Source organism: Polypterus senegalus, chromosome 8 (genome assembly GCF_016835505.1).
Source record: "Polypterus senegalus isolate Bchr_013 chromosome 8, ASM1683550v1, whole genome shotgun sequence".
NCBI classification, from domain to species: domain Eukaryota; kingdom Metazoa; phylum Chordata; class Cladistia; order Polypteriformes; family Polypteridae; genus Polypterus; species Polypterus senegalus.
In genome coordinates this window covers 121,112,478-121,139,457 of record NC_053161.1, presented here as the reverse complement: position 1 = coordinate 121,139,457, position 26,980 = coordinate 121,112,478, and the positions used below count along the sequence as shown (strand labels likewise).

General features: G+C 39.4%; 1 protein-coding gene across 9 annotated transcripts in view; it reads right to left on the bottom strand.

The window, feature by feature from the left end:
• The window catches only part of nav3 (neuron navigator 3), a 544,841-nt gene that overhangs the window by 180,321 nt on the left and 337,540 nt on the right, over positions 1-26,980 (bottom strand). For 8 of the 9 annotated variants that reach the window (XM_039761717.1, XM_039761722.1, XM_039761719.1 and 5 more), the window contains one exon: positions 16,106-16,221. In XM_039761717.1, coding sequence (XP_039617651.1) covers positions 16,106-16,221 — 116 coding nt within the window. Of the gene's footprint in view, positions 1-5,516; positions 6,267-16,105; positions 16,222-26,980 lie in introns of those variants that run through there. The other variant, XM_039761725.1, reaches the window with a different exon arrangement.

Below are 26,980 nucleotides of genomic sequence, written 5' to 3'. Positions count from 1 at the left end.
CTGTTCCATTACCAGAGTCTTTAAAGATTAAACTGCCTGCTAATGAGTTGTATGTGCAAGAGGTCATGGCAGAATTGACTTTCTCTGCAGTGTGACCTTTCTTTTAGACGTGACAGTAGAATGCTGTAATACCCAGCTAAGACAGAAAGGACGTATCTGTTAGCAATAACCCCTTAGCCTCAGTATTGTGTCTTGATTATTACATTACATAAAATGACAAACTTCTTCCTTATGTAATAACATTTTTTTACTAAATTGGTTTGCTAATAATCACCCACACACTGTAGCTGTTGCCCATTTCAAGATGATTAAAATGTATCACTTTGCTGAACTACTTAATCTTTATTTCTCCTTTTTCTATTTTTTTCTGTATTTTACATATAATTAGAGAGCATTATTATTTATATTGCCAGAGGGCAATGCCCACAATAAAAGTTGCAATATAAAATAAAGACTGATAAATGAAAAGACAACTGCACTTCATTCTGTATTTTCATGCACTCTCTACACAAGAAAAAAAGTGCATGAATTTAAACTTGACACGGAGTGGTAGAGTTTCTGAGGTTAGGGATCCCATAAATGCCAAAAGGGACTCTGCTCTGTTGGGCCCTTGAGCAAGGCCCTTAACCTGCAACTGCTGAGCGCTTTGAGTAGTGAGAAAAGTATATATATATTAAATATATATCTATATAAATGCAAAGAATTATTATTATTATTACTAACATGAGGAAACAGGAGAGAGGTTGGGAGCCTGCACTGATATAGCACGTTGCCACACCTACCACACCACTAACCACCTTTGGATCCCAAATTAGGACCCGAGTGCAGCCGTGAAATGGGTGATGTCTCAGCACCTCACTGGAACAGTGTTAGGGTTTTTATAGTGACTGGAGTGCCAATCCTGCCTCCTACCTCCAAGATTGCTCTCTAAGTTGGAGGACCCGCTTTCAGGGCTGGATGCCAGTTAATGTCATACCCAGGATGGAGAAACTGAAGGTTAAGGGCCTTTCTTGATGGCCTAATAAAGTGGAATCACTTCTGACATTTACAGGATTTGAACTGGCAACCTTCCGATTGCTGGGACAGATCCCTAGTCTCAGAACCACCTCTCTGCCTTCATTAACATGAACATGAAAGAAAAAAAAGATTTTTGAAAAATCTAGATTTGTCCATTTAAAAAGTGTTAAAATGATAATGTCTTCACCAATAGCACAACAGTAAAATTAACAATAGGAAAACAAACCTGAGAAAACACACATATACACACTGCATTTAATCATATTGAAGTATCAAGTAGTTTACAGAATCGTCCATTCACTTTTTGAATCCACTCATCCCACATGCATGGCTAGTAAGACAGAAATCTGTTCTGGGTGGGATGTTCATTCACAACAGGGAACACTCATACATACCCCCACACACCCTTAGACCAGGTAAATTTAGAAATGCCTTAACCTTACATACATGTCTTTGGAATTTTTGAGGAAAAAGGGTTAGCCAAAAAAAAAAGGGGGAGACATATAAAATCCACATTCACATAGTAGCTCAATTCCAATTTTACAAGTCTATGTGACACAAATCCAATGTGTTCAGAAATGAAAACACAAAAAACACAAGGAACCAGAACTGTATTGACTCAGCATGCAAATCGAATAAGAGGTGGCAGATTTATTAAGCATTTTGGGTGCCTTTCACATGTCATTAAAACCTAATTGCAACTTATTTTTTGATATAAATGACAGACCGTATGAAAGTATTTTTTTTAAAGAGTCTTGCAGATAGATGCTTGCATAAGTAATCAAATGTCCACCTAAGTATTCTGATATTGTTCCACCACTGTTTTGCACCAAACCCAGCCTTAGGTCTTCTCTTATGTTCACTGGTTTCAAAGTACAGATGCAGCAATGATCACTGTACTCCAAGCGACAGCTACAGTACGTTATTTCATGTTTTTTTTTCTATGCCATACCATACCATTTTCATGCCCTCTTAATCCTGAGCCGGGTCATGGGAGACTGGAGTCTAACCTAGCAAGAAGGACAGGGAAGCAGCGGCCCATCACATGGTGAACATACACACGCAGACACACACACAAACACTCCTTGACATCACAAGTTAATGAATTTACAGATGTCTTGCTCTGAAAATAATGGAAAGTACAACAGCAACAAGCATACAGTACTGTTTGTGTTTATGGAGATCTGTTATGTCACATCTGTATTTGAATAGACTGATATCGGACTCGGATTACTTGCAAGACTAATTTGAACGATAAAAAACAAAAATGGATATTAAACAAAAATATGAATCAAGTCACTTTTAGTGAACAAAGCCTAAGAGTGCAACCAGGACCATGGAGCTAAAAGCGGGTGCCACCATGCCATTTAGATTTTAAAATAACCAATAGCAAAATTTGTTAATTAGTAAGATTAACAAACATCTGTAGTGAACTACACCACCCTATTAATAATTTAAACCACTATGTATATATGTGTATATATTGTCACTTATGCATGTCTGAAGGACAATTCAAGGTTTCATCCAAGATTTGTAATACCCCACCAGGGCGAGAGGAGGCACTGCCATCAATAGGCTTGTCTTTTTTTTTTCTTGCTCAGCACAGAGAAGATGCCACCTGAGGACGACTGACTATGCTCCTTCCAGGTGGGATCACTGTAAAAGGGAGACGCTCTTCAAATGGCAGTCTTTCATTTGGATCCAAATCTTAGAGAGAATGGAGTCTCCTAATTTTCACCACTAAAAAGAGATTTTCTTTGCTTCAGCCTTAGAGGCGATTTATGTTTATTATTACGCCATCAGGAGGCTGTTTACTTTATTCATCCAAAGATTAAAAGGGGAAAACTGTCTGGCACCCTAACACTTTATATGAGCACTAAGTGCTCCTTACACACATATAGTGGATGGGTGTGTGTGTGTGTGAGTATGAGAGATTTAAGGTTTTGATTTTCGATAAATTTGTAAACCTTACCTCACTTAAAAATGACAAATTTATGCATTTTAAATTAAATACACATTCATTTGTGCAGAAGGGAACTGAATCCAGTTTAGAGCCACCAATTAACCTCAATCCATCCATTTACTCTACTCATTTCATCCAAATTAGTGGAATGGACATTTTATTGATCGGAAAGAAAAAAACAAAGTTGCCAGAGGGAACCCATGGAGTCATAGGAAGGACGTGCAAATTCAGTGCAGACAGTACAGTATGTGGGCTGAAAGTTAATCCTAATCGCTTAGGCCGTTGAGCCAACATTGCTTACCACCCACAATACACACTCCAGTTCTTCAGATTGTTTTTTTTTTTAAGGAGCGGTGTAACTTAATACATGCATATTAAATAAAAATCTACCCATCCATTTTTAAATTTCCATCCATCCATCCATCCATCATTTTCAAATTTGCGTAGTCTAATTATAGTGAGGAGGAGGGAGGAATCCAACAAAATAAATATAAAAATGAGCCTCAAACTAAAGATCTTCAGAAAAAAAGAGTAGCAATGACAACATATTACAAGGACAATTAAGTAAATTCAAGTGTTTCTCTTTCTGACATTCTTAATAAATACTGACTTTAGAATAAACAAATCAAGCAATACACTCAGCTTACTAATAATATCATCCAAATTTATAGCCCTACAGTAGGCCTTCACTATCTTTCAGAAAACAAGGAAGCAACAAGTGGCAAATCAGTAGGCAGAGCTTATTCGTAGCTAACAGCATGAAGGGAGGGCACAGTTATGCACTGCTTAGCACTGCTGCTTCACATGTCCAGGAGGCTGGATAGGAAACCCAGCCCTGGTCACAGTTTGTGTCAATTCTGCACATTCTCCCAGAGTCTGTGTGATCTTATTTATCCCAGGACTCTGGTGTTTCTCAAGCATCCCAAAGATATGTATGCGAGGTTATGTGGCTGCTGTAAACTTACATCCTAAGAATGTGAAGCACCCAGTCCAGGGTTTGGTTTCTGACTTGTGTCGGATCCTATCAGGATAGGCTGCGCAGCCCTGTGAGCCTGAATCAGATAAAATGAAATAAATATCTGTTCAAGGCCATCAAACACTTGTGCTACATAGACCACACACAAGGATTCACATTAGTATTGAAAAGGGATAACTCTAGGACTGTAGTAACTATAATTGGTGAATTTTTATCCAACAGGTTTGGAACTACTTTAATAAAAATATACTAAATACCACAGGCAAACAGGCCAGGATTTGAATTAGGACGTTGAAACTGTAAGACATTAGTGCTATCTGTATTACTCTTACATATTTGTCACCAATTCATTTAATACATTTTATTACCTTATTTATTCCAGCTAAGTTGCAAAAGAACTGAGGGTGTTTCCAAATAGCAAAGTGCTAGATCTAAATTAAGCCACTTCACTGCAGAGTACACCAACAATTTGCAGCAACTTAGAATTTCTTTTTAAACGAAATAATTGTTTATGTATACAATCTATCTATATACCTTTCTTAATGTTCTTCCTGATGATCCTATGTGCAAATCTTGCCACATAAAGTAAAGATGTATTAATTAACTTGTGGGGTTTGAATGGCAGGCAGTATTTAATATTTTAGCTCCACAGCTCCACGGACTTACCAAAGATTCTCACTGTGGAGGCTCTACATAAACCTCCTCTTTGTTTTGCTTCAGTTTCCACCCTCATTCTAAAAACATGCATGCTAGTTGACTTAATATGAATGAATGTGTGAGTGTATGTGTCTGTGTCTTACTGGGTTAGGCTATATTATTTATTACACAAAATCCGATATAAAATGAACTTGAATGACATAGTGGCACAGTGGTTAGCCAAGCAGGTTTTCAAACTTACATTGGCTCAGTATAAGTAAGAGTATGGCATTCATGTGTAAGTGTGCCTTTTAACAGTCCTGTCCAGGTTTGGATCTTGCCTTACACACAATACTGCCATGATCCCCCAGTAGTTGGTTCAGTGACTGTCTGAATGAATAATTAAATTATTTTAGTGAAAAACTGCTAGAGGAAGTGGAGACGTACATGAAGAGGACATGCAGACTCCATGCCTCAGACCTTCCAGTCAGGAATTCATGGGTACCCCTTTCATTCAAAAAAAATTAATAATTTGTGCATATCCTAATAAATAATAACACCTGTAATAAGGTGTTACTCATCATACTAATTCATGGCTCTACCATGAATTGTAATACCTGTAAAATAGAGACTATTTCTTTAGAAAGCACCATGATAATAATCTTGGTTTATGTTAATGTATAACTGACTGTACCATAGGTATTATTTTTTGACCTAACTTATATGTGCATATTTATTTCTAGAAACAGAATGAATAATTTGCAATTAACTAAAGGAAAATTAGCAGGAGAAGGTCTTATAAGTAGTAAAGGTTATAAAATACGACATACAAATCTTAAAAGAATGTAAAATAAAATACTAGTCATCAAGGAGGAACATAATCATCAAATGGAATCCTCCTGTATGCCCCAAGGTTGCACTTACTTAAGTTATGCATGTACAGGGCCTGCTCCAAATCTCCCAACATTGTAAGTATGACCTCCTGGTCTAGGTGAGCAGTGCCTTCTCGAGGACAGCCATCGTCTTCAGTGGCCCAGTCCTTGCTGCTGGTAATAGCAGAGCTATGAGACAGTGTTGCCTCATCATCAGACCTACTGCTGCTACCTTCTTCATCTGTGACTTCACTAACTTTTTTGGGAGTTCTTACATGTGCCCACTGGCATCCCACACTTGTGCCCTGCATAGCGCTGCTGCTGCACGGACTGCAGCGACCAGTTGCCAGCTTAGCGTCATTGTCATTTGTAGCTACCAGAGTCTGGGCAGTAGAGTAACCCGAAAAGAGAGATTGCTCCGATTTAGAAAGAGCTTTTGAAAGAGAGTTTGTGTGAAGCTTTGCATTTCCTTTGAGAGAACAGCAATTCTTTTTCGTGTGATCCTTGGGTTCTGACAAGTCAAAGGAGAAAGTCTTTTTCTCTCCTTTAGTTAGAGTTGTCAGATTGCCGAGTGACTTCTGCTTGCGCAGGGTGGATTGTGCTTTGCCACTGGCGGTCTTGCCTTGAAAGACTGACAACTCTGTGGCCCTTTGCATACTGGAGGCTTTGATATGCACAATTGTCCTGTTTGGCTTTCACAGAATTTAAATTAAATCATTAGAGCTGTCTAATCCAGAACCAGAAAAGAAGAAAAAAGAAACCAAAAACTTGTAGAATCCATTCAGTGAGGGACTCTCCCACACAAACTCTCATCCAGTGGGTACAATCTGAGTGCTGCCCTCCAGTTCGCTTTTCCTTTTGCAGCTTCCATTTACTTGCATCGATCAATCCAACACTCCTAGCACATTCTGCAGTAGTTCAATGTCCTGCCGTGATTCCTCAGTTTCCAGCAGCAGAATAATCCTCAAGCTACAAAATTCTTACAGTCACTTCAGCCAAAAACTAGCTAGCCGCAGTTCCTCCAGCAGAAAGGTAGCTTTTACACTTCATTCTTTCTTCTTTTTTCATCCCAAGAAAAGGTGCAGGGAGAGATAATATATTAATCTTTGCCTCCCTCAGTTCAAGTGAGTTGAACAGCACATAGGTTGCCTTCTCTCATCTTCCCCAAATAGCTACCACACACAAGCAAATGGATTTCCCACGTCAGAGCTCAATAATAGCTGAAACGAGCCAGCGGAGCAGAGCCTTGCACAAGGATTTTTCTTGTTCTTAGTATTCAGCCTGCATTTGTGGATGTATGTCTCTCTCTCCTCCCCTGCTGCAGTGCCGGCTGCTGCTGGCTACCATGGCAGCAGAGATGCTAGTGAATTGCAAAAGCTACCCTGTTTGTTAGAAACAGCACCTCCTAGAGCAACTTTTGAAAAGATCTGGGCTGACATTCAGGGAGGTGGTAGCTGGTGCTTATAGAAAGTTATTTATAATGGCATCTCATTTGAATGGATTGAAATGGAGAGAAAGAGTTTTTCATTGAAAGCATTTTGAACAGCACATATATAAGAGAAATGACATGTTGAAGCACTGAAATCTTTTTTTATCAGAGCAATGCAGTGTTTGGAAATTTTATCCAAATGGCAGAAATGAGAAACACCTACTAGTGTATCATGAGACTGGAAGTAAAAGTCTGTCAGAGATTTTCTGATGCAGGAACAGAGCACATTAAAAATGTGAATTTTTTTTAACCTACTTCTACTGTCTTGCAATAATTCTGCAACAACTGTTCAGTTTAGTGATTCAAGTCCGTTTCAATGTCTTTGCTTGCAATGATTCTGCTAGAACTAACTGTTCAGGTCAGGTCCATCCATCCATCCATTATCCAACCCGCTATATCCGAACTACAGGGTCACGGGGGTCTGCTGGAGCCAATCCCAGCCAACACAGGGTTCAAGGCAGGAAACAAACCCCGGGCAGGGTGCCAGCCCACCGCAGGGCACACACACACCCACACACCAAACACACACTAGGGACAATTTAGGATCGTCAATGCACCTAATCTGCATGTCTTTGGACTGTGGGAGGAAACTGGAGCACCCGGAGGAAACCTACGCAGACACGGGGAGAGCATGCAAACTTCACACAGGGGGGACCCGGGAAGTGAGGCAGCAGTGCTACCCACTGTACCACCATGCCGCCCATTCAGGTCAGGTCATATACTGAAATTTCAGGTACATTCATGTAAGTGTGAGTGAGAAAAGGTGTCTTAATGTTCCTTTAAATGTGGATGTCAAATGAGGTTCCACCAGTTACATGTGCAGAGGAGTTCATATTTGAAAAGGTGCTCCTTTAGCTTAATGTGGTAATAAACTGTTGTACTGGAAGCAATGTCAGGTAGCAATCCAAGAATCATGTCTGAAGTCAGGTCATTATTACTCAATTATAGGATGCATTTGCTTGAAGTCATGAACTAAATGGTGATACAATCTGTTAATGGGTATAAGGGGCAGCTACTTTTTCACACAGTAACCCTTCCTGCTTGGATAATTTTATTCATCAGATTAATAAAATATATTTTAAATATGTTATTTGTTCATTTGGATGGTCTTCATCTGTATTTCTCACATTCAACTCTTCACTTCAAAGAGCATTGTGGTGTGGACAACAGTCAGCAATAACAAAAAATCTAAAGTGTCAATTAATCATGTCATCCAATTGTATGCTTATAACATCCCAAATGCATGCAGTTTTACTAAAATATTGTTAAATAAGTCACCCCTGGAAAAAATAAGGCAAAGCATGCTGAGATGTACCTGAGCATTTGATTAAAATCACCATTCATTGGTCCAACACAGTACCAACTTTTTTACTGGGTAATATTATGTTTCATGTAATAGCAACAATGTAAAGTTCACTGAGAGACGTGTACAACCCTAGAGAGAACATTAGAACAATCAAGACAAGAACAGACTACTCAGTCCAACAAAGCCCACTGCTCCTATAATAAAATAACAATAATAATAAGTTACATTTAGAGAGCACCTTTCACAAACCCAAGGTTGCTTCCATTTAATTTTATTAAAATGTTATTAAGTCTAGTTTTGAAAGTCCATAGAGTCCTACTCTCTACCACACTACTTGGTAGCTTATTTCATGTGTCTCTGGTTCTCTGTTAAAAGTTAAACTTTCTAAAGTGTGTGAAAAATATACCCTTAACACATGTAAAATTCAAAGAAAAGTGAGTAAAAACATTGTTAGGAAAAGAATAGGCCTGGAACTCGTGTAAATCCAAGATACTTCAGCAAGTTGAAGATTAATTCACCCTTGCAGTTTCACAGCCAGCCACTAAATCATTCCAAGGTACTCTAGTACTCTAGTTGAGGATAGGAATTAAAATGTAACAACGAGAGGTGGGTCTACAAATCAAATACTTGTTTACTTATGAAGGCCCAAAAACATTTCCCAAAGGTGAGTTATTGGGCAAAATTTCAGTAAAAATTGATGATTTGGGATATTGTGAGCTACAACTGGTTGACTTCAAATGTAAATTATACAACATGAGAAATGTGAGATTGTTCATGGATGTTTTGATGCTGTTGTCTCACCATAGACTCATATTAAATAAGAAAGTTTTTAATCTCCATTCTATGTGAAAATATGAGATTGAAAACTTCTGTTGAGGAGTTTAGGTTCAAATTCTGGTCAATGTGTGGAATTTTCATATTTCTTCTTTTTCAGTGTTTTTTTTTTATTTAAGTACTCAGGATTCTTCCTACAAGCCCAATACAGAAGTATTTGTTTAATTTTCAGCACCAAATTGGCCTGATATAGCCTGTTATGCAATACACATGACAAGATTTGTCATCACTAGTTTTGATCGGTGAAATTCGAAAAAAGGGTTTTTTTGCAGTGAATATGCAGGCTCACTGGTGACCTTGTATGGCAAATATATTCCAGGAAATTCATCATTACACTGGCTTAGATGTGTGTCCCATGATGCCCTGCGAGGCCAATTTTTCCTCACAAAACTAAAGCAGCCATGCACAGAACTTTCATGCATTTGCACTGTAAATATACTCCACCTCACATTTTACACCACTGTCCAACATGCTTTGCACATGCATGGTGTCACTACACAATCAATACTCCAGCCAGATTTGCACACAGCAGTGTTTAAAAAAAAAATACAAAAAAAAAAAAATTTGAGTTCTGAGCCAATGTGTACAATCACTCCACACAGTACCTCCTTGGCTAATTTCGCAAGCTGCTTGAAAGCACGTGTAATGAGCCATGCAGCAGAGCTATGTGTCAAAACAAGCCTTAAAGGAGCCCTCTGCCTGCCTATCTGTTAGAAAACACATGAGATCATCTGAAATAGTATTAATAATGAAAGATGTATTACTATTTACACAGCATTTCTATCTTCCTGATGAAAGAAAAAGGTGTGAAACAACATGAACAGATATTATCAGAAACAAAAATGACATTCCAGCTATGCAGACCCTCAACTTCAAACAATGGAATGCCTCTCTTAGAACCACTGTTGTACTCTCTTAAGCCTATGTCACATTTCAAGAGTTTTCCAGTGATTTCAGTCACAGCTTTCAATTACATAATCTTAGTGAGTTGGACGCAGTCACTTACAGTAGTTTGACATTCCTAGAGACTCATTCCAAATAGTCTTTGACTCGTTCTGATGAAATCAAACCGGTTAGATTTTGTATTTAGTTATGTGTGCACGAGACAGGACAATAAATGAATGAATCATCAAGAAGGATGATGCTTATAATTCAGCAATGAGGAATAATGAACGTGCATGTTTTGGAACTCGCAAACTGAAGACTGTATTATATTTTGTGTTTTATATAGCAGAGCAAAATGAAAAAAGACAAATGGGATGAGGTTGCAGCTGAGCTTGCTGTACCTGTTAACCCTTTGTACAGCACTGCCTTCTTCAGACAGCAAACTATTGGTAGTCAGAAAAATGACCAGTGTGACTGTACTGGAAAGTCATCCTGCGGTTGCTAAATCTGACATGGCCAGTGTACTTCAGTCTTGTAAATTGACATTGTCCAGTGCATAAATAAGTAACTGCAACTGGCTGCTCTGACCTACCCACTAAATAGGTAATGTGACATTGGCTTTAATTGACTGATTGTAGCTTGTTTGTCCTCTGTACAGGCTGTGTCAGATTCTATCAGCACCTTTTATGATTGTGATGACAGAACCACTATTGACTGGATTTTCTGGGGTTGTGACATATTCTCTTCACATACTGCACATGAATGTGTCAAGTGTGCAGAAGTCAGGAGGTTGCTGCTCCTTAAATGTTCTTGATACCAAGGTTGGTGCCCACCACCATGTGCCGAAATTGATCTGCTCACACAATGTGTAGGGTGGTCCAGATCTAATTATGCAATTTTCATTATGCTATAACTAATTAAGTTTATCTACCCATTATCCAACCCACTATATCCTAACTACAGGGTCACAGGGGTCTGCTGGAGCCAATCCCAGCCAGCACAGGATGCAAGGCAGGAAACAAACCCTGTGCAGGGCACCAGCCCACCTCAGGACACACACACCCCAAGCACACACTAGGGACAATTTCGGATCGCCAATCCAGTCAACCTGCATGTCTTTGGACTGTGGGAGGAAACCGGAGTACCCGGAGGAAACCCACGCAGACACGGGGAGAGCATGCAAATGCCACGCAGGGAGGACCTGTGAAGTAAACCCGGGTCTCCTAATTGCGAGACAGCAGCGCTACCCACTGCACCATTGTGCCGCCCCTTATTATGTTTATTACATAGAAAATCACCGGAAAATCACAGACCATCGAGAAGTGTGCAAACTGACTACATGAAGAATCATCTTTGCACCGAACTGGAATCGTCCCCACATAAATCATAGTTAGCTAGACGATCTGGATCTGCATAATTAAATCTGGACCATCCTGAACAGTATATTAGTAACTGCCAACCTGTCTTAAATAGCATAATCTGCAAATATAATGCTGTCACTGATTTGATGGGGTAATCACACTGGAAAGATGGTATTATTGAGTTAACTCTCTCTCTCTGTTTGTAGGCTGTAAATCTAAAAGTACACAAATGAATTACAAAACATTGTGGTATGGTTACATAGCACTATCTATGCTGATAAGCACGTATAACACTCTATTTAAAGTCTTCTGAGGCTTATTTATGTGGTGGAATAATGTATTACAATATCCTGCATGAGTAAAACCACAGTGCAAAGGCTTCATTATTTAGTAGTACCTTTATCCCAGTATTTGGCTCTAGGCTGGGTTAACATGGTACTCAATTATTTTAGCACCTATTGATATTGAACTCACTGCCTGATCTAATAATAATAATACATTTTATTTATATGGTGCCTTTCCCATGCTCAAGGCATGCACTCAAGTATTATGAATTTGAGATCATTTTAATATATTTTTTCCATTGCATACATTATTGCTTATAGAAAATGCAAAGAATATATGGATATTAAAACTTTCTTTTAGAAAATTTTAACTGCTTTTGGACATGGACTTCATAGTATCTGCCTTTTAAAAAACCATAATAAAAATTTACATACTTTTTCATTTCTTGATTATTGTGTATTTGAGCCTGTGTGAATTTCATTTTACAATTTATTACTCTCACACTGATCATTGGATGATTATTGTTATAATTAGGACATAAAATCCATTTTATTTATATAAATTATGCTTACAATGCATTGTGATGTGTCTTCCCACTGCATGGGCTGTAGGGAGTGGAAACAATGTTGGGTTGGGGTCTTGGGGGAACACACTTTGTAAGGGCTTGGGGCACCTCCCTAGAGAGAGGATCAGGGTTAATTAAGAATGCATGGAGAAAAAGGGTGAGGGAGTCGGAAGTGGTAGTTGTTTTTGGGGAGAGAAAGACAGCATCAGGTTGAGAAGAAAGCGAACAGTTAAAGGGCAGGCAAGAGGCAGATAGGACAAATTATATTTATTATTTTGGAGGTGCTCCCATGACCCAGACATTGGGTGGCGGTAGGGCACTGTTTATATTGCGACATTTCAAATAAAAAGCCAGTCAGCATTTGGAAGACTACCCTGGACTAACGGCTCCTGAGTGTGTTTTATTCGATGGGATGTCACAGTATCTTTCCATCCGTTCATTCATTTTGTGAATCCACTCAGCCTAGTACAGGGCCATGGAGCAGCCTTTAGACCAGGGCAGGCATCAAATTTAGGGCATAATCTCACTCATACATAAGAATGTAAGAAACCTGGCAAATGAGAGGAGACCATTCAATTCATTAAGCTCATTTGTGCAGCAAATATTTAAGCTGTGCCAACATCTCATCCTGACGCTTCTGAAAGGATGTCGAAGTAACTGAACTGTGACTTGGTAGTTTGTTCCAGATTGCAAACATTCTTTAGGGGAAGAAGTGTTTCCTGGCTTCAGTCCTAAATGGGCTTTCCCCAGTCCTCTTCTTCTTCTTCTTCTTCTTTCGGCTGCTCCCGTTAGGGGTCACCACAGCGGATCATCTTCTTCGATATCTTTCTGTCCTCTGCATCTTGTTCTGTACACCCATCACCTGCATGTCCTCTCTCACCACATCCATAAACCTTCGCTTAGGCCTTCCTCTTTTCCCCTTCCCTGGCAGCGTTATACTTAGCATCCTTCTCCTAATATACCCAGCATCTCTCCTCTGCACATGTCTAAACCAACACAATCTCGCCTATCTGACTTTGTCTCCAAACCGTCCAACTTGAGCTGACCCTCTAATGTCCTCATTTCTAATCCTATTCATCCTCGTCACACCCAATGCAAATCTTAGCATCTTTAACTCTGCCACCTCCAGCTCTGTCTCCTGCTTTCTGGTCAGTGCCAGAACCAACCCACATAACATAGCTGGTCTCACTACCGTCCTGTAGACATTCCCTTTTACTCTTGCTGATACCCGTCTGTCACAAATTACTCCTGAGACTCTTCTCCACCCATTCCACCCTGCCTACACTCTCTTTTTCACCTCTCTTCCACAATCCCCATTACTCTGTACTGTTGATCCCAAGTATTTAAACTCATCCACCTTCACCAACTCAACTCCTTACATCCTCACCATTCCACTGACCTCCCTCTCATTTACAAGTATGTATTCTATCTTGTTCCTACTGACTTTCATTCCTCTCCTCTCTAGAGCATATCTCCACCTCTCCAGGGTCTCCTCAACCTGCCCCCTACTATCGCTACAGATAACAATGTCATCAGTAAACATCATATTCCATGGGGACCCCTGTCTAATCTTGTCTATCATCTGTCCATCACCATTGCAAATAAGAAAGGGCTCAGAGCTGATCCCTGATGAAATCCCAACTCCACGTTGAATGCATCCGTCACTCTTACCGCAGACTTCACCACTGTCACACTTCCCTCGTACATATCCTGTACAACTGTTACGTACTTGTCTGCCATTCCCGACTTCCTCATACAATACCACAGTTCCTCTCGAGGCACCCTGTCATATGCTTTCTCCAGGTCCACAAAGACGCAATGCAAATCCTTCTGGCCTTCTCTAAACTTCTCCATCAACATCCTCAGAGCAAACATTGCATCTGTGGTGCTCTTTCTTGGCATGAAACCATACTGCTACTCACTAATCATCACTTCATTTCTTAAGCTAGCTTCCACTACTCTTTCTCATAACTTCATGCTGTGGCTCATCAATTTTATTTCCCTGTAGTTACTACAATCCTGCATATCCCCCTTATTCTTAAATATCGGCACCAGTACACTTCTTCTCCACTCCTCAGGCATCCTCTCACTTTCCAAGATTCCATTAAACAATCTGGTTAAAAACACCACTGCCATCTCTCCTAAACACCTCCAAGCTTCCATTGGTATGTCATCTGGGCCAACGGCCTTTCCATTTTTCATCCTCTTCATAGCTGTCCTTACTTCCTACTTGGTAATCCATTGCACTTCCTGATTCACTATCTCCATATCATCCAACCTCTTCTCTCTCTTGTTCTCTTCATTCATCAGCCTCTCAAAGTACTGTTTCCATCTGCTCAACACACTCTCCTCGCTTGTGAGTACATTTCCATCTTTATCCCTTATCACCCTAACCTGCTGCACATCTTTCCCAGCTCGGTCCCTCAGTCTTGCCAATTGGTACAGGTCCTTTTCTCCCTCCTTAGTGTTCAACCTCTCATACAACTCATCATATGCCCTTTTTTTAACCACCTCTCTCTTCACGGAGACCATGCAAAATTCAGAGATTTGGTGACTAAACTGGATACAGATGGATATATTATTTACATTTATCAAAATAAACACCATGCAGAAATTTCAGAACATGGTTCCAACTTTTAGGTATTCTTACACTAGACAACTTTGGACATCAAATTACAGTAAAAAATTATTTGAATCTTTATTTCCAAGAGCTGTTAATTTAGTCAATTATGGCAACAAAATGTTTAAAATAAAAAAAAAAAATAACTGGCTGCTGCCTGAGTCAATTCCTTTGTTTGAATGTTAAACTAATTTTTGCATCACTCTTTCTGCCCACTAGGAGGCTTGCATGTTACACTAAACACTGTATTGCTTTAAAATCAGAATGGGAGTGTCCTTTCTCTAAATATCCCATTTAAAAAGGCACCCGCGATAAAAATAACTCTGCGCTCCATATTAAATCATAATTCAAATGAAGTAATCACAAAACAATCTGAACACGTTCTGCTATTTTAAACACATTGCAACTGATGCTTGATTTTAAATGGACTCCTATCCTCATTTCCATGGTTTTAACTTAATTGTGTCAATTTACAAGATTACTCTTTTATCACTTTTTTTAGAACTTAAAAGAAGTTCATGTTTTCTTTACCATTTTAAGATTGTACTCTTTTATTTCAATTGAAATCTCTTGATTATTTAAGCCATTGCTTTTGAATGACATTAGCATGGCAGCTGTTCTTTAGCATTTGCTGCCTTTTGCTTTTGTCTCTGTTGTTTGTTAACATATATTTTTGAATAAAACTAGTGATTATAACCCAGAAAACATAGTTTGTCATCAGGGAAAAAGGTGTTTATTTGCTTGTGATACTCAGGTAGTACAGTAAATGCTAAATGAGCAAACTACTTTAGAGGAATTTTATGCAATCATTAACAAGCAAAAAAAAATATTTCAAAAGAAGCAAGATTTCAAAGTATATTTTAAAAGACAGGAAAAAAATCATAGAATTGTGAGCACTTATTTATTTTTTAAAGTTCATATAAAATGTGAATACACCCCATGATGTTTTTTTTCGTGAGATGACACAATAATGCTCTAAACTAGTAAATATGAGCAAATTAAATTAATATAGAAGTCAAATTAAAAACAAGATATGTTAGAATAAAATGACACTTCTACTGCATCACTCCATACCATGACTTAAGTAGCTGGGGTTTAAGTAAATATCTTTCATGGCAGAAAACTTTTAAAATAAAAATAAAAAAACTTCATTAGAAGGTCTCAGTATTAGTTGAGAGCTACAACACATTATTCACAGCTGATCTATACTTCTTGAAAGAGGCTTTAGTTAAATCCAGAGAGCTATTTTTAAAGCTTAAGACAGTTTAAATTAGAGCTGATGCTTGTGCTACCTACCAGATATCTCCTCCAGGCACTGTTTGGCAGTTTTATTGTAAATCTGCTCTGCTTTTGTGGGGCTGAGACAGGGGTCAGTAGGAGCAACAGCTGTACAATCGTTTTCTGAGTAGGTTCTAAAAATATAAGGAGAAAATGAAAAAGGACAGAGGTTAAGCCACTTATCAAGGGTTTATCAACGAAACAGGCCAATGCTAAATTTACATGTTAAGAAAGTTCATTATCAAGCTATTATTTCACTCCATTCATGATTTTTTTCTTTTCCCCCTGCATATATATACCATCTTTAAATTTTCTCAGTACTCTACCATATTAACAAATACTACTTCAAATTGTTCCAAAGCCAAACACTTTACAAAAAAATTGCGAAATTAATGCTGAAGCTTCTAGTCTAAGGCCACAATTATTTTTCTTTATACAGACAACAGTGAGAATTCAAGCAAATTTATTGGCTAACTGAACAGATTACAACATGCAAGATTTCGAGCCAGCTGAAGCCCCATCTTCAAGCTGGTTGTTTCTCCTTATATCTCCATCAAAGATACAAAGCATGGCCACTTCCAAGTACCATAACCAGCAAATATTACTTGTGAAACACTTACCTTATTTTTTTTTTGTATTAGTCCCCAAGGAGAAATTGTTTCCCTGTATGACCTTGGGGGGGTGGGTCAGAGTACAGGGTTAGCCATTGTAAACCACCCCTTTCCTCAAGGGCCCAACCGAGTAGGATCCCTTCTGGCAGTAAAGGGATTTAAACAGGCAATCTTCCAGATACCAGCCCAGATCCTTAGCCTGAGAGCCACCACTCCATTATCTCAGAAACTCCAGATTCTTTCTTTCCTAGAACTGATTTTGCTTTAAAATTAACATATATATTCTAAGTACAAACCATGCACAGTATAAATGCATAGATGGATGACTCTTCAAAATGTCTGACAGAAAGTAAACCCTACAGACTTAACCTATCTTATCACTTGACTCTAGTGTCTGGAAATCTAAGTACAGCTTTGGCCAGTAAATATCCAGTACATATATAAATCCATTACATGACAAAAAGAGTATAAATGTGCAGTTCATCACTGCTAAAATTACTTTCAGATACTCCTAGATCCCAATAAATATCTGTTATGGTACGTCTATTTTATGCACTATCAGTACTGTTCATATTAAGATCAATAAATAATGTCAACAACTGGAAGAAATTCAACAACAGAACAATTTGAACAGTTGAATAAGAAAGTGAAATATCTGACAACAAAGAGGTGATGAAATAGAAAATAATACATATTGGCAAGCCATTGTAATTGAAATTTAAAGTAAAAATAGACTAACATCAAAGACCTTATGAAAGTAGACAGACCCAGCAACCTAAAAAAAGTTTAGTATGAAGAACATGAAACTTCTGGCTTGATAAGAGAAACATTAAAGTGCATGAAACAATTAAACAAAACAAAACAGAAGGAATCCAAAATATATAAGAAACCTTTTGGAGAAAAGGCCTTAGTGGATTCTGTTAAGATATCAACATTGTTGATAAATACACAGAGGACTCACTGAAGATGAAGAACATAACAAATAAAGCATATCCATTCTAACCTAATCTTATAAAATCACAGTGCAGCTGCTGATCATATTCAAAAAATTACTTAAAGGCAGATCTAATAGGAGACAACCATTCTGGATTTAGAAGAGGCACAAGGACAAGAGAATTCACTGTCTAAATAGTTAATAAAAAAAAGCAAATGGAAAATTGTTGGAATGAAGACAGATAGGGAGTAAAATTAGCATTCAGAACATGTTTATTACATTTTTGGACATTGTGAAAGGCACTATATAATGCCGGACCCGACACAGATTGGACACGGGAGGCACGTGTAAAATAAAAGGACTTTTTATTACTCCAGCTGGAGGGCACATCTTCCACGTACTCCCCCCAGCCACAACACAGTCCCAAACACCAGTACAATACAGCACAAGCACTCTTCTCTTCCTTGGCACCACCACTCCTCCCTCACAACTGTCCTCCTTCACCCCACTCTGGCCGATGAGTGGTGGTTGCTGGCTTCCTTTTATAGGTCACCTGGAAGTGCTCCAGGTGTTGGATGACCAAGATCCGGCAGCACTTCCAGGTGTGATGAAGCTGTTGCCCAAACACAGCACCCCCTGACGGTACCTGCGGGACCCAACAGGGCTGCCCCCAACTCCAATTGCCAGGGAGCCCTGTGGGAAACCAAGGCACTACACCAGCCCAGGGGGGTGGCCATCTAGCGTCCAGGGGGAGGTATTGCACTGTCCAGGGGTGCTCCCCCTGAATACAGTGTGCAGGGGCGTCCCGGCTGGGCATGGACGCCAGGCGCCTGTCACAACATTTAATTTTATTATGATAAGCTATTCAATTTAATTTCTTATTTATTCTGTTTATAAAAGATTTATCAAAGAACACCTGAAAAGAAATCACACGCATACGTCCATCAATTCTGTCTCATCCATTCAGAAAACTTCAGAGAAAATGGCAAATGATGACACCTTTAATAAAGCAGGGAAATGCAACCAAACCAGCTAAATGACAGCTCATATGCTCAACAATTCAGTCAGTCACCCACTATATATCCTAACACAGGGTCACGGGGGTCTCATCAAGCCAATCCCAACCAACACAGGGTGCAAGGCAGGAAAAAATCCTGGGCAGGTGCCAGCCCATGGCAGGGCACACACACACACCAAGCACACACTAGGGACAATTTAGGATCGCCAACGCACCTAACCTGCATGTCTTTGGACAGTGGGAGGAAACTGGAGCACCCGGTGGAAATCCACACAGACACCATGAGAACAGAACAGAACATGGAAACTCCACGCAGGTTGGACCCGGGAAGTGAACCCAGGTCTCCTTACCTTAAGGCAGCAGTGCTATCACTGCACCATTGTGCTGCCAACAACAATTCATATCACTGAGAAATTAATATAATGTGGGTTGAAGTGATAAACATATTAACCCTCAAAACTGATGAATACGATATACAGACTCTACTTTGGCTACTTTTGTTGTTAGTGCATATGCACCGTAAGTTGGGTAAGCAATGGGTGAGAAAGAAGATTTTTGGACTGAGTTGGATGAAGTGATGAACGGTGTACCCAACGGACAGAAAGTAATGATTGGAGCGGAATTCAGTGGGCATGTTGGTGAAGGGAACAGAGGAAACGAGGAGGTGATGGGTAGGTATGGTGTCAAGGAGAGGAATGAGGAAGGTCAGAGGATAGTGAATTTTGCCAAAAGGATGGACATGGCTGTGGTGAATACGTATTTTAAGAAGAGGGAGGTTACATACAAGAGTGGAGGAAAATGCATACAGGTAGATTATATCCTATGCAGAAGAGTTGATCTGAAGGAGATTGAAGACTTCCAAGTGGTGGCAGGGGAAAGTGTAGTTAAGCAGCACAGGATGGTGGTCTGCAAGATAACGTTGGAGATCAAGCAGAGGAAGAGAGTGAGGGAAGAGCCAAGGATCAAATGGTGGAAGTTAAAAAAGGAAGACTGCAAGGTTGAGTTTAGGGAGGAGGTGAGACAGGCACTGGGTGGCAGTGAAGAGTTACCAGACAGCTGGGAAACTACAGCAGATGTAGTATGGGTGACAGGAAGAAGGGTGCTTGGCGTGACATCTGGAAAGAGGAAGGAGGAAAAGGAAACCTGGTGGTGGAATGAGGAAATACAGGAGTGTGTACAGAGAAAGAGGATAGCAAAGAAGAAGTGGGATAGTCCGAGAGATGCAGAAAGTAGACAAGAGTACAAGGAGATAAGGCGCAAGGTGAAGAGAGAGGTGGCAAAGGCTAAAGAAAAGGCGTATAAGTTGTATGAGAGGATGGACACTAAGGAGGGAGAAAAGGACCTGTACCAATTGGCTAGACTGAGGGACTGAGCTGGGAAAGATGTGTGGCAGGTTAGGGTGATTAAGGATAAAAATGGAAATGTACTCACAAGCGAGGAGAGTGTGTTGAGCAGATGTAAAGATTACTTTGAGAGGCTCATGAATGAAGAGAATGAGAGAGAGAAGTGGTTGGATGATGTGGAGCTAGTGAATCAGGAAGTGCAATGGATTAGCAAGGAGGAAGTAAGGACAGCTATGAAGAGGATGAAAAATGGAAAGGCTGTTGGCCCAGACGACATACCTATGGAAGCATGGAGGTGTTTAGGAGAGATGACAGTGGAGTTTTTAACCAGACTGTTTAATGGAATCTTGGAAAGTGAGAGGATGCCTGAGGCATAAGACGTCTATTGGTGCTGATTTTTATGAATAAGGGGGGTGTGCAGGACTGCAGTAACTACAGGGGAATACAATTGATGAGCCACAGCATGAAGTTATGGGAAAGAGTAGTGGAAGCTAGGTTAAGAAGTGAGGTAGTGATTAGTGAGCAGCAGTATGGTTTCATGCCAAGAAAGAGCACCAGAGATGCAATGTTTGCTCTGAAGATGTTGATGGAGAAGTTTAGAGAAGGCCAGAAGGAGGTTCATTGCATCTTTGTGGACCTGGAGAAAGCATATGACAGGGTGCCTCGAGAGGAACTGTGGTATTGTATGAGGAAGTCGGAAGTGGCAGAGAAGTACATAAGAGTTGTACAGGATATGTATGAGGGAAGTGTGACAGTGGTGAGGTCTGCAGTAGGAGTGACAGATGCATTCAACGTGGAGTTGGGATTACATCAGGGATTGGCTCTGAGCCCTTTCTTATTTACAATGGTGATGGATAGGTTGACAGACAAGATTAGACAGGAGTCCCCATGGACTATGATGTTTGCTGATGACATTGTGATCTGTAGCAATAGTAGGCAGCAGGTTGAAGAGACCCTGGAGAGGTGGAGATATGCTCTGGAGAGAAGAAGAATGAAGGTCAGTAGGAACAAGACAGAATACATGTGTGTGAATGAGAGGGTGGTCAGTGGAATGGTGAGGGTGCAGTGAGTAGAGTTGGCAAAGGTGGATGAGTTTAAAAACTTGGGATCAACAGTACAGAGTAATGGGGATTGTGGAAGAGAGGTGAAGAGGAGAGTGATGGCGGGTAAAATGGGTGGAGAAGAGTCTCAGGAGTAATTTGTGACAGACGAGTATCAGCAAGAGTGAAAGGGAAGGTCTACAGGATGGTAGTGAGACCAGCTATGTTATATGGGTTGGAGATGGTGGCACTGATCAGAAAGCAGGAAACAGAGCTGGAGGTGGCAGAGTTAAAGATGCTAAGATTTGCATTAGGTGTGACAAGGATGGATAGGATTAGAAATGAGTACATTTGAGTGTCAGCTCAAGTGGGACGGTTTGGAGACAGTCAGAGAGGCGAGCTGGGTATATTGAGAAGGATGCTAAGGATAGAGCTGCCAGGGAAAATGAAAAGATGAAGACCTTAGCAAAGGTTTATGGATGTGATGAGAAAAGAGATGCAGGTGATGGGTGTGACAGAACAAGATGCAGAGGACAGAAAGATAGGGAAGAAGATGATTCACTGTGGCGACCCCTAACAGGAATAGCCAAAAGAAGAAGAAGAAAGAAGACTTTGCTTTGGCTGAGTTTTAAGAAGGACAATGTTGAATATTTGCACTGAATAACTTACTTGGATTTTCCTCCATTTATATTTGCTACCTTTTTTCTCTTTTAATGATTAGACACAAAGCAATCCATTGTCAATAACTGCATAAAGTAAAACACAAGTGTGTTTCATTTCCTAAGTACAGAAAGTAATAAATACTGTATAGTTCCATACATACTATTCATAGCCTAATAGTTTGACAAAACCTGGCCTGTTTGGTACTGCTTGAAGAGTATGCAAACGGTCATATATGAAGGGAATAAACTTTTAGGGACTGTTAGGATTTTTTTGCCCCTGAAGATGACTGGCTCATACGCTTATAAGCCAATTTAAACTTCCAAGAGCCATTTTCTTAAAGCTATGTTCTGAGCTGGGTCTTTCATTAGAAGGACAGACTTCCGAAATTGGGTTATACCTGCTCTTATCAAGGTTTTAAAAATGGCCTGACTTCCTGGCAACAGACCACTACCAGAAAGAACTGTCCACCAGGTCAGGAATCTCTCAGTCAAGCTTCGGCCCACTGTACCAGAAAGGCATAAAACTGACTTATGACACCCTGCATTCAGCTACTGTATGGTTTAAGTATAAAAAGGCAATTTGCAGGAAGGTGTACTTTTCCTAATATAATCAGGGCAGTTGACCTAGTGAGAATTAATCTGCTTTTGTTATGTTATGTTATGTTATGTAATGGAATCAGTTACATTCCATTAATGCAAATGCCATCTGTGATACCAAGAGGAGACTGAACTCTCAGTTTTTCATATGGCCTATAATATTAATTGTAACAGCAATCATGTTATTACATGTGCTAGGTGATTGTGGCTGTGCTTTCAGATGCTGGTTTCTTATGCTGTTCCCTAACCTCCCAGAGTGCAAAAAAGAGGCACTACAACGCCACGCATATTCTTAGCACACTCAGTTGTGGAGTACACCATAGGACCTCTTAAATGCAGGTTATGGTGTCTGGATGTGTCAGATGGGAGACTGCTCTACCAACCAATGAAGGTCTGCAGCATCATGTTTGCATATGTATGGGGTTGATTAGCATAGTCCATATATAGCAGATTCATGCTGGCACATTCATGTACAGACATTTGCCAAATCATTGTAATTTATAAATTATAAATTGTGTAGCAAAGGTGCCTACGCCAAGTTTTATAAATTACATTTTTGTGGTGTATGCATTTTCTCATCTTCTGGCTATATGTTTACTTTCATTCAAAGTTTTATAAATGAGGCTCCTGGGGATTTCATTGTTGCAGATGTGTGGCATTGCAGGGATTTCTTTATAAATGATGGCAATGTACAAAATAGAGTGACTGAACTTTGACCAGAGAAAGGAAAGACCACTTCAACAGATTTCAAACAAAAACAAAAATAATTAGGGCTTGAATTCTGCTTTATTTCAACTTTGAGTTTGGCTGTGTCCTAGCTCGGTTGTTGAACAACAAAAATAATTTCTGTGTAGCAAACTCTGCTAATGTCAATGATTCTCCCAATATGCTCACAGAGCTAGATATTGTAATATCTCTGACACTCAGTTAAATATTTGTCTAATAAGACACTTCACTTGCCTTACTATAGATGTTAATGAGGAATGGATTGCTATTATGAAATCTGTTATTAAGTATCAATTCAGTTTATTTTTATATACATCTTTTTACAGCACAGGTATGGAGTACTATAACAAGTTCACAGGTAAATTCTGATATAAACTTTACAAATGACTAATTATCTAATAGAAGAGCATCTTAGAAAACCAAAAGTAAATGTAAAAAGGGAGTGACTGAGAAAGATTATTAAAAAAACATATTTTTGTCAGGCTTTGCAAACAGAGAATAATGGATGATACAGACATCAACTAGCTTTGCCATTAAAATCAATATCAAGAAAACAAGGTTGACTATACTAATCAGAGAGCATGATGAATACATAGAAATAAAGGATAAATGAGAAAACAGACATTAGGTTAAGTGTTTCTGATATTTTTAAAATCTAATCTTTGCTGATTCTAAATGGTAGCAAGAAGAAAAAATATTTGCAATGGTGAAAAAAGTCATTTTACAAAACAAGTCAATGGCTGAAAGGTGCAGTAAATAAGAACTTGATTAAAATGATTATCAAGACATAAATGTTAAAAGCCGAATTTTCCCCTGGAGACAAATAAAATTCTATTCTAGGCTACTCTGTTCTATTCATTTCTATTCTATTGATGCAGAGTGTACTAATTTATGGGTTGGAATCTTGCAGAATAAGAAAAGTAGTCGTCAAATTATTGGAGACATTTGAAAAGTGGGTATTGGGGAAAATGATTTCCAAAGAACAGTTATTTGGTTTAATGAGACTAAGGCAGAAAAACCGGATCAGACAAATTCAGTGTGATGATAGTATTAAAACAATCTTAGAAGTCACACTGGAGGAGAAAAAGACAAAAATAACTAATGATATGGGAATAGATTATCTAACTAGAACATACTGAAGAATATACTGTAGAGTCATTGCAGACGAAAGCCTACCAAATAACAAAAAAACTAAAAAAAAAAACCTTTCCAGCTGACACAAGTAATTCAATGCAACTTAAATTTCTGTAATTTTATGAATTTGAATAAAAATAATTACTACAACTTGTTACAGAAACAGCCATCACTAAGATCCCAGTAAAAGATCAATTTCTGTGGTTTCTGTGTTAATATACAGGGTGGGCCATTTATATGGATACACCTTAATAAAATGGGAATGGTTGGTGATATTAACTTCCTCTTTGTGGCACATTAGTATATGTGAGGGGGGAAACTTTTCAAGATGGGTGGTGACCATGGTGGCCATTTTGAAGTCGGCCATTTTGGATCCAACTTTTGTTTTTTCCAATAGGAAGAGGGTCATGTTACACATCAAACTTTTTGGGAATTTCACAAGAAAAACAATGGTGTGCTTGGTTTTAATGTTTTCATGAGTTATTTACAAGTTTCTGACCACTTATAAAATGTGTTCAATGTGCTGCCCATTGTGTTGGATTGTCAATGCAACCCTCTTCTCCCACTCTTCACACACTGATAGCAACACCGCAGGAGAAATGCTAGCACAGGCTTCCAGTATCCGTAGTTTCAGGTGCTGCACATCTCGTATCTTCACAGCATAGACAATTGCCTTCAGATGACCCCAAAGATAAAAGTCTAAGGGGGTCAGATCGGGAGACCTTGGGGCCATTCAACTGGCCCGACGACCAATCCACTTTCCAGGAAACTGTTCATCAAGGAATGCTCGGACCTGACACCCATAATGTGGTGGTGCACCATCTTGCTGGAAAAACTCAGGGAACGTGCCAGCTTCAGTGCATAAAGAGGGAAACACATCATCATGTAGCAATTTCGCATATCCAGTGGCCTTGAGGTTTCCATTGATGAAGAATGGCCCCACTATCTTTGTACCCCATATACCACACCATACCATCAATTTTTGTTCCAACAGTCTTGGAGGGATCTATCCAATGTGGGTTAGTGTCAGACCAATAGCGGTGGTTTTGTTTGTTAACTTCACCATTCACATAAAAGTTTGCCTCATCACTGAACAAAATCTTCTGCATAAACTGAGGGTCCTGTTCCAATTTTTGTTTTGCCCATTCTGCAAATTCAGTGCGCCGATCTGGGTCATCCTCGTTGAGATGCTGCAGTAGCTGGAGTTTGTAAGGGTGCCATTTGTGAGTAGCTAATATCCGCCGAAGGGATGTTCGACTAATGCCACTCTCCAGTGACATGAGGTGAATGCTACGCTTTGGGCTCTTGTTGAATGAAGCTAGGACAGCCACTGATGTTTCTTCATTAGTGACAGTTTTCATGCGCCCACATTTTGGCAAATCCAACACTGAACCAGTTTCACGAAACTTAGCAAGCAGTTTGCTAACTGTAGCATGGGAGATGGGTGGTCTCGTAGGGTGTCTTGCATTGAAATCTGCTGCAATGACCCGGTTACTGCGTTCACCAGACATCAACACAATTTCTATCCGCTCCTCACGTGTTAACCTCTGCGACATGTCAATGGCTGTAAACAAAGAGAAACTTGTAAATAACTCATGAAAGAATAAAGTTACGTTAAAACCAAGCACACCATTGTTTTTCTTGTGAAATTCCCAATAAGTTTGATGTGTCACATGACCCTCTTCCTATTGAAAAAAAAAAAAGTTGGATCCAAAATGGCCAACTTCAAAATGGCCACCATGGTCACCACCCATCTTGAAAAGTTTTCCTCCTCACATATACTAATGTGCCACAAACAGGAAGTTAATATCACCAACCATTCCCATTTTATTAAGGTGTATCCATATAAATGGCCCACCCTGTAGAGTAATTGTAAATAAAGCACTATATAACATCACTTGACATGGACATTGTGAAGTGCTAATTCAAAAGTCCACTCTTCAAAACTAAAAAAAAAGTCAGGCAACAATTAGTATAGATTATAAAAGAGTACACTCAAGCTATGAATCACACGCCTTGCGCTTTCAAAACACTTTTACTTTTGGCAGCCACAAATAACCGATATTCAAATGAATTGGGTTGCTGTTAGCATTTCAGTTTTCCTAAAATATAAAAGAGGTAACTAATGACAATGGCAGTATGATAATGTTCTAAAGATGAAAAAGTGGAGTCCCTGCAGTAAACCAAGATAAATACAGCACAACACACTGAAATGAAACACAGAAACAGTGGGACCTTAAACCAGATCACAACACTCAGTGGTACCTAACAAGCTGCTATCCTGCCCTGTGACTTTTTGCATCAAACCAAATAATTTCTTCCCATCTTTTATTTATCAGGATCCTACCACAACGTACAGATAAATAACAAAATAAAGAAGCTCTATACACTACCTAACTTGTCTTAAAAAGATACTGGCATACTAGAACATCTTTGGTGAACACTAACATAAATGCTGTAAGTGTTAAAATTCCCTCCGCCCATCGATGACGCATTGTTTCTGCTAATTGCAACAAAATGCTAACAGGTCTCCAAGTTCAAGCAGCAGCCTTTTTACAGAAGTGCCATATTTCTCATTTTTTTCTTTTTTTCTGAACTTATTTACCAGTTTCTAGTCTTATTTAAAATTATAATTGATCTGGCTTCTGCCACTACCAATCAGATAAATGGATTTTAAATTTCCAGACAGACTGCAATGCACACAAACCCAGGTGCCAGCTTGTCATGACTGCAATTCATACAAACTGTGAACTTAGATGGAGTCGTGAAGAGGACAAGAAAGCTGTCTTATGTCTGCACTGCCTGTAACAGTAACGGATACTGAGAAA